At 40.4% G+C, this 10,649-nt stretch overlaps 1 protein-coding gene across 1 annotated transcript; it reads right to left on the bottom strand.

The window, feature by feature from the left end:
• Positions 1 to 957: 957 nt before the first annotated feature.
• CFAP298 (cilia and flagella associated protein 298) lies at positions 958 to 9,963 on the bottom strand. The gene is made up of 7 exons (XM_057410158.1): positions 9,801 to 9,963; positions 8,277 to 8,444; positions 6,697 to 6,764; positions 4,457 to 4,615; positions 3,782 to 3,913; positions 1,223 to 1,318; positions 958 to 1,136 (listed from the first exon to the last, which is right to left on the bottom strand). The coding sequence occupies exons 1-7, from the start codon at positions 9,937 to 9,939 to the stop codon at positions 1,026 to 1,028; spliced, it is 873 nt and encodes a 290-aa protein (XP_057266141.1). The 5' UTR covers positions 9,940 to 9,963; the 3' UTR covers positions 958 to 1,025.
• Between the last annotated feature and the right edge of the window lie 686 nt (positions 9,964 to 10,649).

Below are 10,649 nucleotides of genomic sequence, written 5' to 3'. Positions count from 1 at the left end.
GGATCACAGAATCATCATAGAATGGTCTGTGCTGGAAGGGACCTTAAAGCTCATCCAGTTCCAATGCCCCTGCCATGGGCAGGGACACCTTCCACTAAAGAGGTTGCTCAAAGCCCCATCCAGCCTGGCCTTGATAGTAAACATCAAGCAAACCGCAGAAACACTCTCCAATAAATTTCATGATTTTTCAGTTTTAAAATGCTGATTTGTTAGAAACTGAACACTTCTAATCCAGTCATAATCTTACAAGTACTTCAATAGTAGAGATTAAGCCCTATTAAATTTGGCTTTTATTGTATCCAATTGTATTTAATCTACTTGCAAATGACACTTTTATAAACAAATTTCTGTCAATCTTCTGTCTGAAGCACCAGGGCTAACAGCTTGTTACACTGAATGAGATCAACCGGCTGGCTCCCAATGTCAATGGAAACTGAACAGAAAAAATGAAAATGAAGCATTCTCCAAGGATTTTTGTGTTATTTCTGTTTATATAAAAATACTTTCTTTAAGCAATTGTTAAACGGTCAACTCATTTAAAAGAGACAGTTTGGAATTAGCTACTGAAATGCAAACAAGCACATAAAGTCACTGGCTTTCCCTGGACTAGCCTGGTAAACTGATTTCTTATAAGTTATCTTCTACAGACCACACCACCTAAAAGAAATACAAGAATCAGGAAGAAAGTATAAAGACCACTCAAAATGATGCCAAACATTCTATTGCATATTTATTAGATATACTATCTATGAAATAGTTTAACATTTCAGTATTCGAATTCCAAGTTTCTAACAAAATAGCAAACTTCAACAGGATTGATTCCATTCTTTGCAGAGACAAGGACTGCTACAGTTACACAGAAATGTAAATGTCTATTGAAAACCTACAGGTGAAACAGGCACCTGCGCCGGAAGTGACACTTTCAGCTTTTGCCAGAAGAATCCACCACACACAACATAACTCCTAATTTCAAACAAGTGTATCAACCAAACAGCTTGAAGAGGCAAAAAGGTTTCTGCAGAGCTTCATCTCGGACCCCACTTGATGTCTTTTACACCATGAAATTGCCTTTTCAAAGCCTGGTTGTCTGCCCACTCTGCATTTAGAAATGAATCGTCATCGTCCTCTTCTAGTTTCTGTAAACAGAACCAGCAGTAACAAACATAACTGTGGTTAGCGCCCACAACAGCACAGCTCCCATGCACTAAAAAGACACTGTTACCTTCAGCTCCTCCTGCTTTCTGTAGTAGTACAGCATCATCTGTTTTTGCTCTTCGTGACTAATCAGAGGTTCACGCCCTGGAGCTCCTTGTCCTTTCTGAAAGGGAAATCGTAAATTTTATTTATGATGGCAGTTGCAATACAAAAGAGAAACTGCCATGGAAAGACAGCAAGACATTTCTTCAGACAAAAGGATTTCTCAAATCTAGTAAGGTCCCTCAGGACAGGAAAAGAAATGTTGAGAAACTTCTGCTGCATTCAAGTGAGAATCATTTAGAATCATTTTTTCATCTCAGCATCTGAATCATTTTGTGGACATCATTGGAGCCTGCAAACAAGATTGAGTCTATTTGACTTAAACTTCCGCTCTAAAAGAAGTAATAAATCTCTTTGGTTTAAGGTTATTCTAGATGGCTCAGGATGGGCTCATCCTTCTTTAGCTCCCCTGCTAAGACAGATTCAAGATGGCATATGACTTATTAAAGCAGGGAAGGAAGCAGTTACAAAACATGACAAGTAAAAGACATTTCATTTGTTACTACAAATAAAAGATTTTTTTTTTTCCCAGCTAAGTGTCCTCATGGAAGAAATGACACGCACAGCAGAAAATAGCTGATGACAGCTACTGTCAACAACAGCAAACAGAACTGTTTGAATTGAGATGATGAATCCTCTCTGGAACAAAAAAAAAGGGGTCTGAGGTGGTTTAATTTAGCTCTCCAACCCATGCCTTGTTAGACAGGAAACCCCCGTGCTACTCTGCATTCTCCAAAGAGGTACTAAAATCATCTAATTAAACAGTAAGACAACTTTCCTGGGAGCCTACACTTCAATGGCTTTAAGTCACACTGTTTTCAGTGTTCCTGATGGGAAAGAGAAAGCAATTCTGGTCTTCTAAGTGATAAACACTTAAATCAGTTGACTTATCTTTGAGGAATTCTATTACAGACACCTGCAGATAGTAAGATCTGTCATAAACATTAATGCCTTCTCTGGGCAGAGAAGCTCTCGCTAACATGGAAGTGAAATGCAGCTCCAGAATAATTCTTGGCTATGAGTAAGTTCTCCCAGACATCCGACATCTGCAAAAGCACCTTCCGAATGTGATTTTATGTATACAAAGATACATACACACAAACACAGTGAGCACCTTCTGACAAAGCTCTGAAAATAAACTGAAACACCAAACACTCTTCGAGTATGGTATTCTCACCAGTGATGAAAACAACTTCGCAGTTGGTATAAAATAATTTTGTCCAAAAAACCAATGTACAGTCCCAGTAGCTTGGTACTAATTTCGATATTGCAAGAACATGACCACTGCATGAGACACCAGTATAGACCTAATGACTAGTTTTTTCTGAAGCATCAGGCATATAAACAGAGGAGCAGCAGCAGAACTTTGCCTCCTTTTTGGTCATTATTCCAGAGGATGAAGGGAAGCCACTGGGGAGACCTTACAGCAGCCTTCCAGTACCTAAAGGATGCCTACAAGAAACTGGAGAGGGATTTTTACAAAGGCATGTAGGCATAGGACAAGAGGAAATGGTTTTAAACTGACAAAGGGTAGATTTAGATTAGATATTAGGAAGAAATTCTTTACTATGAGGATGGTGAGACACTGGCACAGGTTGCCCACAGAAGTCGCGGCTGCTCCACCCCTGGAAGTGTTCAGGGCCAGGCTGAATGGGGCTTTGAGCAATATGATCTACTGGAAGCTGTCCCTGCCCATGGCAGGGGGGCTGGAACTAGATGAGCCTTAAGGTCCCTTCCAACCCAAACCATTCTATGACTCAGACCAGCTCATAATTAATGCAGAAGTCCTCATCTATGTCACCACATCCGACAACTGGGAAGTCTAATTTCTTTTTAAAAAAGGTCAGCTGGGAGCTTGAATAGCACAACTGGGCGCTACAGGCGCAGCAGCACTTTCTTCCTTCTAGCACCCAGTGAGTTCTCGCTAAGCACTTTGGAAGATCATGTCCACATTTCCAAGGCACCTGAGACAGTTTGAGGACCTGCCATCAAGAAACTCAGGACATCACAGGCAGGAAATTACTGAGTTACAGACACTGTCTTTCAGACACAGGACAGACTGAAACAGAGATAAGACCTATCCACACCACATATGCACAAAGCATTTAAACTTTTTTAAAGGCCGGAATGTAGCAAGAAAAAAAATCACAAGTATAATTAGAAAAACTGGGCAGACCAAATGACTACATCTGTTCAGTGTTCTGCACTGACATAACTGAGAGCCAGCTGAGGTTTTTTTAAACATTTCCATTGTATTCCATCTATTTTTAAATACCTCTTTGCTGTACTTCAGAATTGTGCTATGGAGCAATTAATAGCAACTACAGTATTTAACTGACAGGCAAAGCAACTACTAAAGAAAAATTTGGAATATAGTAAATTAAAGCCTTAAAATAGATGTACAGTTTTAAGATACTCAAGTTGAAACTAACAATCCATTTTATACACCTACGGACAATTCTCTTTATAGAGAATGACAGCCAAAGGTGAGTAACCTGTAAAGAAATCTCCCAGCGATACTTACTTTCTGTATCTTGACAATGATGGTTGTTTTCTCATTTTTGCCTATATAATCAGAGAGCAACTTTGTTTCATTCAACTCCTTTCCTGCCCACCATAATTGTGCTTCCGATTCTTCTATAACCTCAAGTCCAGCCTGTGACAAATAAACAAGGTGAAGTGTTGGGGTGTTGCTTTTTTTTGTGTGTTCGTGTGTTTTTTGGTTTTTCGTTTGTTTTTTTTGGGGGGGGGCTGTTTGTTTGTTTTGTTTTCAAAACTATAAAAATTTTCTGGAAAAATCTTTTTGGAATTCCTAACAGAAAGGCCACTGTAATTTTACCCTATACTTCTGCTACATCCTTCTCCTCATACTAATCTACAGCATTATCCTTCATATTCCAACAGATCTTGATTTAACATAAGCACTTTGGGCAATAAATCCTCAATACTGCCATTAGAAAGAAATGACAAGTTAATTAAAATAAGTCTTAGACTTACTTGAACTTTGTGTGTAACATTTGAAATAAACTTAATTCATCTTATTTCTAGTTAAGCTATTGCTGTGCTTTTACATAAAGTTATCAGACAAAAATATAAAACAAAATTTGTCATGCAAGCGTAAATAACCTTCATTGATTAAAATGGAGAACAGCATATTTAAACCAGTCACTACATATAATACAAATACATTACTGCATACATGAGTTCCTGACAAGTCTTCTTTATCTTCCAACTCCATCCTAATTGGATCATGTGGAGGCAATCCCATTGGATACACAATCATCACAGCCCCTCGGAGCTGGTCCAATGCATCTTTCACCATCTCCATATTAACACACACGTTAGCCTGAACTTGTTTCTGAAATACAGGCAAGGATCATTGGTAATTTAAAAAAATTTAATTTAAAAATAAAAGAAAATTAAATTTAAGAAAACATGCAGAAAGATTTTGCTTTGTAGTCAGTTCAAAGGTTCAACAGTGGGATATTTGATCAGAGCTAACTGCTGCACAAGGACAGTAGGAGTGCTAATTTCCTCCTTTGAATATTGACTTCTGAATACATCACTTCACTTTTGCCCCCTCTATACAGCTTGTTTACACTGACGGGGATGGGGGAAGAAAAAACCAAAAAGAAAAGAGATCTTCACTAAATTGTGCAGGAAGTACTTAGTAATGCCTGTGGGATGCAGGCATTCAAACAAGTATGCATATTGACCACAGAAACTGGATGGGGAGTCCTTTGTTTCAAGTACTTGTCATTCATGAATATGATTCAAAACACTAGAATTCAAGTGAGGGCTACAAAGGGGGCCTAAAACTTGAGGAATAAAAATAGAGCACATGTGAGCAGAAGAGTAAAGCTTGGAATGTTGCACAGCTTATGCAGAGATCTGCAAGATCAAGTACTTGAGATCATTCTGCAACAGACAGGGGAAAAACAAGATGCAGCTGGAAGAGAAGAAATAAAGGTTTTACTTCTGGATTTAACAGTTTCAATATTTTAAGTAACGAGTTTTATGAAAGAGAACATTGCCTCCTTGTGGACATTCTTAAACTAGGTAACTGGCAAGTACTTCTTTTACATTATTAAAAAGTGATGAACCTAGCAAACCACTTCTCCAATGATCCTCAGCTTCATTCACCAGTGAATGGTAGAAGTAATAGTTTCAGGAGTAAGTCAACATGCAGCGTGGGAATTTTGCAACTTTTTACTGTAAATGACAACATGGTATATAGTTGGAATTTAAACTCAGGTAGATTTGCAAACTGGAGACCAGACCTGCAGATATTTTTGACTCAAGCAGTAAAACTACGTATTCATTTCCCCCCAGTGAGATGAGATGCAGTGCAACAGAAAAAAAAAAAAAAATCCATCTGGAGAAAATCCTTATAGTCCAGAAGCCTTAATCTAAAACATCTCTCATTTTGTGTGTTTTGTATTTTTGCTGAGACTCAGAACAACTTGGCTGAAATCCTGCCTTAATTCAGAAAAGGTCTGCTGCAACTCAGCTCACTGGAAGTGCTGCCAGGCACTCCTCTGCTTGCCTCCACAAGGCCTTTTGAAACGCTGAGCTGCTCACTCTAAATGACTGACCTGACACTGCTAACAAAACAGTCAAGAAGACCAATTTAAGTACACAGGCAACACTAAAAAAATCAGTGACATTATCTATTTGCATAACTGCTTTAAAGCTGTTTTAAAGTTCTACACATATCAACTCCCAGAACTGTAAGGGCAGAGAGGAGAAAATTACCTGAAGATTTTAACAAAAAAAGAAGTCTGATAATAAATATTATTCAGTTGTGTTTCAAAGTCTTCCAAAAGCTGAGACACAATACGAAGCACCTACAGATTTAGTAAAGTGAAGCTGAATAATCGAGACCACAGTCCCATTAGGGCATACCCTCATGCTTATCTTTAAATACACAAACTCGTTGGGACTGAACAGGATTCCAAGTGCTTGCAAAACCAAGGCCTAATCTAAGAGATTAGAATACATTTTTCAATTAATTATATAAAAAACTCAAAAGACTATGTTAACAAGCAAAAGGTATTTTATTCCAGGAACATCACAGAATGAAGTTAATTTTTGACCAGAAAACACGACAAGCATTCGCCTAAAGAATGCATCAATAGCAAATTAAGAGCATGTGGATAAAATTAAATGCAATTTAATCATCCAATGTGGTCTTGGCTGCCAGCAATCACTTGGAGTTTAATATAGGATTCCTTAACTCGTTGAACCAGCTTGCCAAAAGCCATTAAGAAAATCATTAACAGAAATGTCAGATTTTATTACACTATTCACATCACTACATATTATTACTCAAAAATTATCAGCCCTTGCACTGAAGAAAGTCTGTTTTTTCTTAAATTGCCCAACTATATAGCACCCATTAAGAAAGTCCCACATACCACGTTACTTCAGGAAACTTACCCTAGAGATTAATGCCTTGGCTTCCTCTATCGTCTTCTTTATAACTTGCTGCATTTTTTCATTTGGAGCTAAAAATAAGAGACAGTTATTTACTAGACCACACTTAGTATAAAGAAACCAAGTAAATGGCCTGTCCGGGTTTGCTCTACTCTAAGCAAATGAACCATCGTTAAATTTCAAAGCAAGAGAGATGCTACTAAGTTGCAGTCTACTTAATACTTTGATAGTTCATCACTGTATTTCTTACTAATTTAAAACACTATTTCTCATGGGAGAGCCAAACTTACTTTTCCACAAAGAAATCTGGCTGGTATTTGGAACTTCATTTGGGACAAAAGTACCGAGTAGAAAGCCACAGCTATAACCTCATACTCTGCACAACCAAAACCAAGAAACTCTTTTCCATGCTGTACTTACAAATATTGTGGGCTGTACTGGCAAATATGCTTTAACTGAGGACTACAGCTTGGAGTTTTCGGCTTTTTTTCAATTTTTTCTAATTAAAATTTCAACCTAATGTAAAATGCAGTTTTGCAAATGTGCATTTCATATCATAGTTACCTATTTTAATTATTAAAAGCCTCTCCTCAAATACAAAAAAGTCCAGTTAAATCATACCCATTCACAGCTGAACACTTAAATGCATCATTTGATGGTATTTAGTTTGGTCCACATTTATGCACTGTTCAATATTATAACTTTGTTAATATTATAAAATTGTCCTTCCACTAACAAATAAATGAGAGAGTACAACTACAAGTAAAAGTGCTACTGTCCTTACACTAAAGTTGATGCAAACTTTCACTGTAAGGCACAACGCTAACAACCATGCTTTGTCTGCATGCCTATGTATAAGGTACTCAGCTATTTCTGAGAGGGAAAATGTCTAGCTATAAAATAAACTCTTAAGCTCAGCAAAGGATTAAATATGGTTGGGCAGCGTGTTGCGATAGAAGAACTACTGCCCTCCAAATAAGACATTCAGAGTAAGCTAAAGGGCTGCTGACCTGACAAGGGCCGCTGTGGTGTCTGGAATATAGGGACAGACACCACAAAATCAGAAAAACAACCTGTCAATGTATCTCAGAACCTCTACATTTACAATTAATAAATTAAACAGTCAAAGTTGCTTCTGATAACTGTTTACTCTTTGAAGTTTGCTTCCAAGTACTAGTCACAAAATTAGACAGCGTATGTGCTAAAGAGATACCCTACTATTTAGGCTTTTAAATCAACATTACACCAGGTCCTAACCCAAGACAGAAGACTTATGTAAGTAACTGATAGTTTAGCTAATCTATTGTGGAAACAGGCTCCTGAAATAGCTGCCACTTAACAAATCTACAACTGCCTTTAACGTAGTTTACTTATAGGATGATTTTTGTAATTAGCAAATGAACATGAGCTGGCTAACATGCTGGCCTGAAATCAAATCTATACTTAGTAGTACCTACTCAGTTTTTAATTCTTCCAGGACAGTGAGGTAAATGAGAAAGATCCCAAATTGCAGTTTTTATGTTCCTCACTATGTTATAGGTTATCTGTGTCTACAGGAAAAGAAACATTTACATTTGATTTACCGTGCCCATTTCTTCGCCCGATTTCATCCTTCTTAAAGACACTTCCACCGCTCGGTACACACTTTTCTGCCCACTCATCCTTTAACTTCAGTTCTTCAATTTGCTCATCTGTCAGTCCTTGCATATTATAAGGTAAGTAAACACCATGCTCCGCCAGCTCCTCCATCTCTTTAAAGCATTCAGAGAACAAGATTTAAAAAAAATCTGTGTTATTGAGACATACCAGTTACAAAAGCTTTTCACATTATGCACTTGCAGGCAAACCTTACTCCTAGCCTTCAGTTTTTAAAGAGCTAAGTATATGGAATAAAAGTAAGGTATATAAATACATATACATAAACATATATGCTGCAATTACATTCACATTCATGCATATATGAAACAACATAACAAATGACAGTGCAGGTATACAAACCCATGTGATATTTGCTGGCCATAAACTTTTTATCTTTGGTATTTCCTTAATCAGCTTTAGCTGACAGCTTTTTCTAAGTACTTTTGGGAAAGCAAATTTTTTCAAAATGGGAAAAACATTTTATTCTTATAAAGTAATTTCTTTTCAGTTGAGAAAATATGTGAGTGGGTTACCTATAGGTTTGTCCATGAGGACTACTAAAACAGGTGTCTCGGTTTCAGCTGGGATAACATTAATTTTCTTCGTAGTAGCTGGTGCAGTGCTGTGTTTTGGAAATTAGTCTGAGAACAGTGCTGATAACACGCTGAGGTTTTAGCTGTTGCTAGGTAATGCTCAGTTCATGAGGACCTTTCAGTCTCTCATGCTCTGCCAGTGAGGAGAGGCACAGGAAATGAGGAGGAAGCAGACAGGACACCTGACCCAAACTAGCCAAAGGGGTATTCCATACCACAGCACATCATGCCCAGTATATAAATTGGGGGGAGTTACCCGGAAGGCCCAAATTGCTGCTTGGGTTGGGTAGGGTATCGGTTGGCAGGTGGTGAGCAATTGTATTGTGCATCACTTGAGTTGATTTTTTTTTTTCCCCTTTTCCCTTGTAGTTTTACATTCTCTTCCCTTATCATTATTATACTGTACCTTAGTTACTGGACCGTTCTTATCTCAACCCGTGGAATTTACATTCTTTCGATTATCCTTCCCATCCCCTTTGGAGGGGGTAAGTGTGAAAGGGAGGCGAGCGAGCAGCTGCACGGTACTTAGCTGCTGGCTAGGTCTAAACCACGAAGCTAGGAGAAGGTGGCAATCTACACATGGCTTAGCGTTTCTGGTGGATTGTTTGCATTCTCATAAATTCAGGGCAGGATGGTTTATCTGCGCTAAACTGGGATTTGATAGGCATTTCTTAACTTCGCAAAGCACTTAACTTCTGCGAGGCCGCACGCAAGGTGGCCCTTCAGCCCCCTGCCCGGCAGCCAGCGGGGCACCCACACCCGCAGACCGAGCAGCGCCCCAGCCGAGAGCAGCGCCCCCACCTCTGCGTGTGAGGGGTGGGGGTCGGGAGAGGAAGGAGATCGGCTGCCGGTGGGCGGAGGCCTGCGTGCCGGTACCTGAGCAGAGCCGCTGCACCTTCAACCTGCCATTGTAGATGCGGGCGACGAGGGGCGCCAGGTCGGCGAGGCGAGCGCTACCGGACACATGGAGCAGGAACTGGCTCTCGTCGCCGCGCTTCACGTGCAACCGCACCATGCCGGAACTGAACCGCTCTGCGCCTGCAAGGGCAGAGGAGGAGGGCACCGTTAGAAGCAGTCACAGCCACGCCCACCACAGCAACGGATCCGCGTCCCTGGATACCAGCGGCGGGCTGGCAGCGTAGTGGGAAAGGCCGCTCCCGGCGATCCCCAGCCGCCTCCCTCCTTCCCGTCCTTCTGTTCTCCCTCTTTCCCCTCCCTCTCTTCCTTTCTTTCTGTCTTTTTTTCTTTTTTTCTCTCCCTCTCTCTCCCTTCCTTCCTCCCTCTCTCCACGCACCCGCCCAATCGCCCACCGGAGCAACCGTAACGCCCACCGTGCGCCAGGCCTGCCCCTCGGCTCTTCCGCTTCCGGCCCTCCCGCTGCCGTCACGAGAGTAGCTTAAAGGGCCCGCGCCACCGTCCCAGCGCCACCTGGGAGCGCGGTCGAGGACCGCCTCCGGCAGAGACAGAGCGGAAGTTCATCGCACAGGGACAGGTATAGGGGGTCGGTGCTGTGCTGCAGCGCAACAGCGCCGGCCGTGGTTGCTGCGTGCAGCAGTGATTCACCCCAGGGAACACAGAACCCATGGAAACGTGTGGAGCGTCTCTAATTTTAATTCTCATTATCTTCAGAACTCCTGCTAGTAATTATTGTCGTTAATACACGTTACAGTGGTTAGCTAGATATATACACACACACTATATTTCTGGAGAGGTCTGGTGATGTTT

Source organism: Pezoporus wallicus, unplaced genomic scaffold, assembly GCF_028554395.1.
Source record: "Pezoporus wallicus isolate ANWC-B61680 ecotype Strahan unplaced genomic scaffold, APGP_CSIRO_Pwel_v1 contig_7011, whole genome shotgun sequence".
In the NCBI taxonomy this organism is placed as follows: domain Eukaryota; kingdom Metazoa; phylum Chordata; class Aves; order Psittaciformes; family Psittacidae; genus Pezoporus; species Pezoporus wallicus.
The sequence above is the reverse complement of the archived record's forward strand: the minus strand, read 5'-3'. Positions and strand labels throughout refer to the sequence as shown.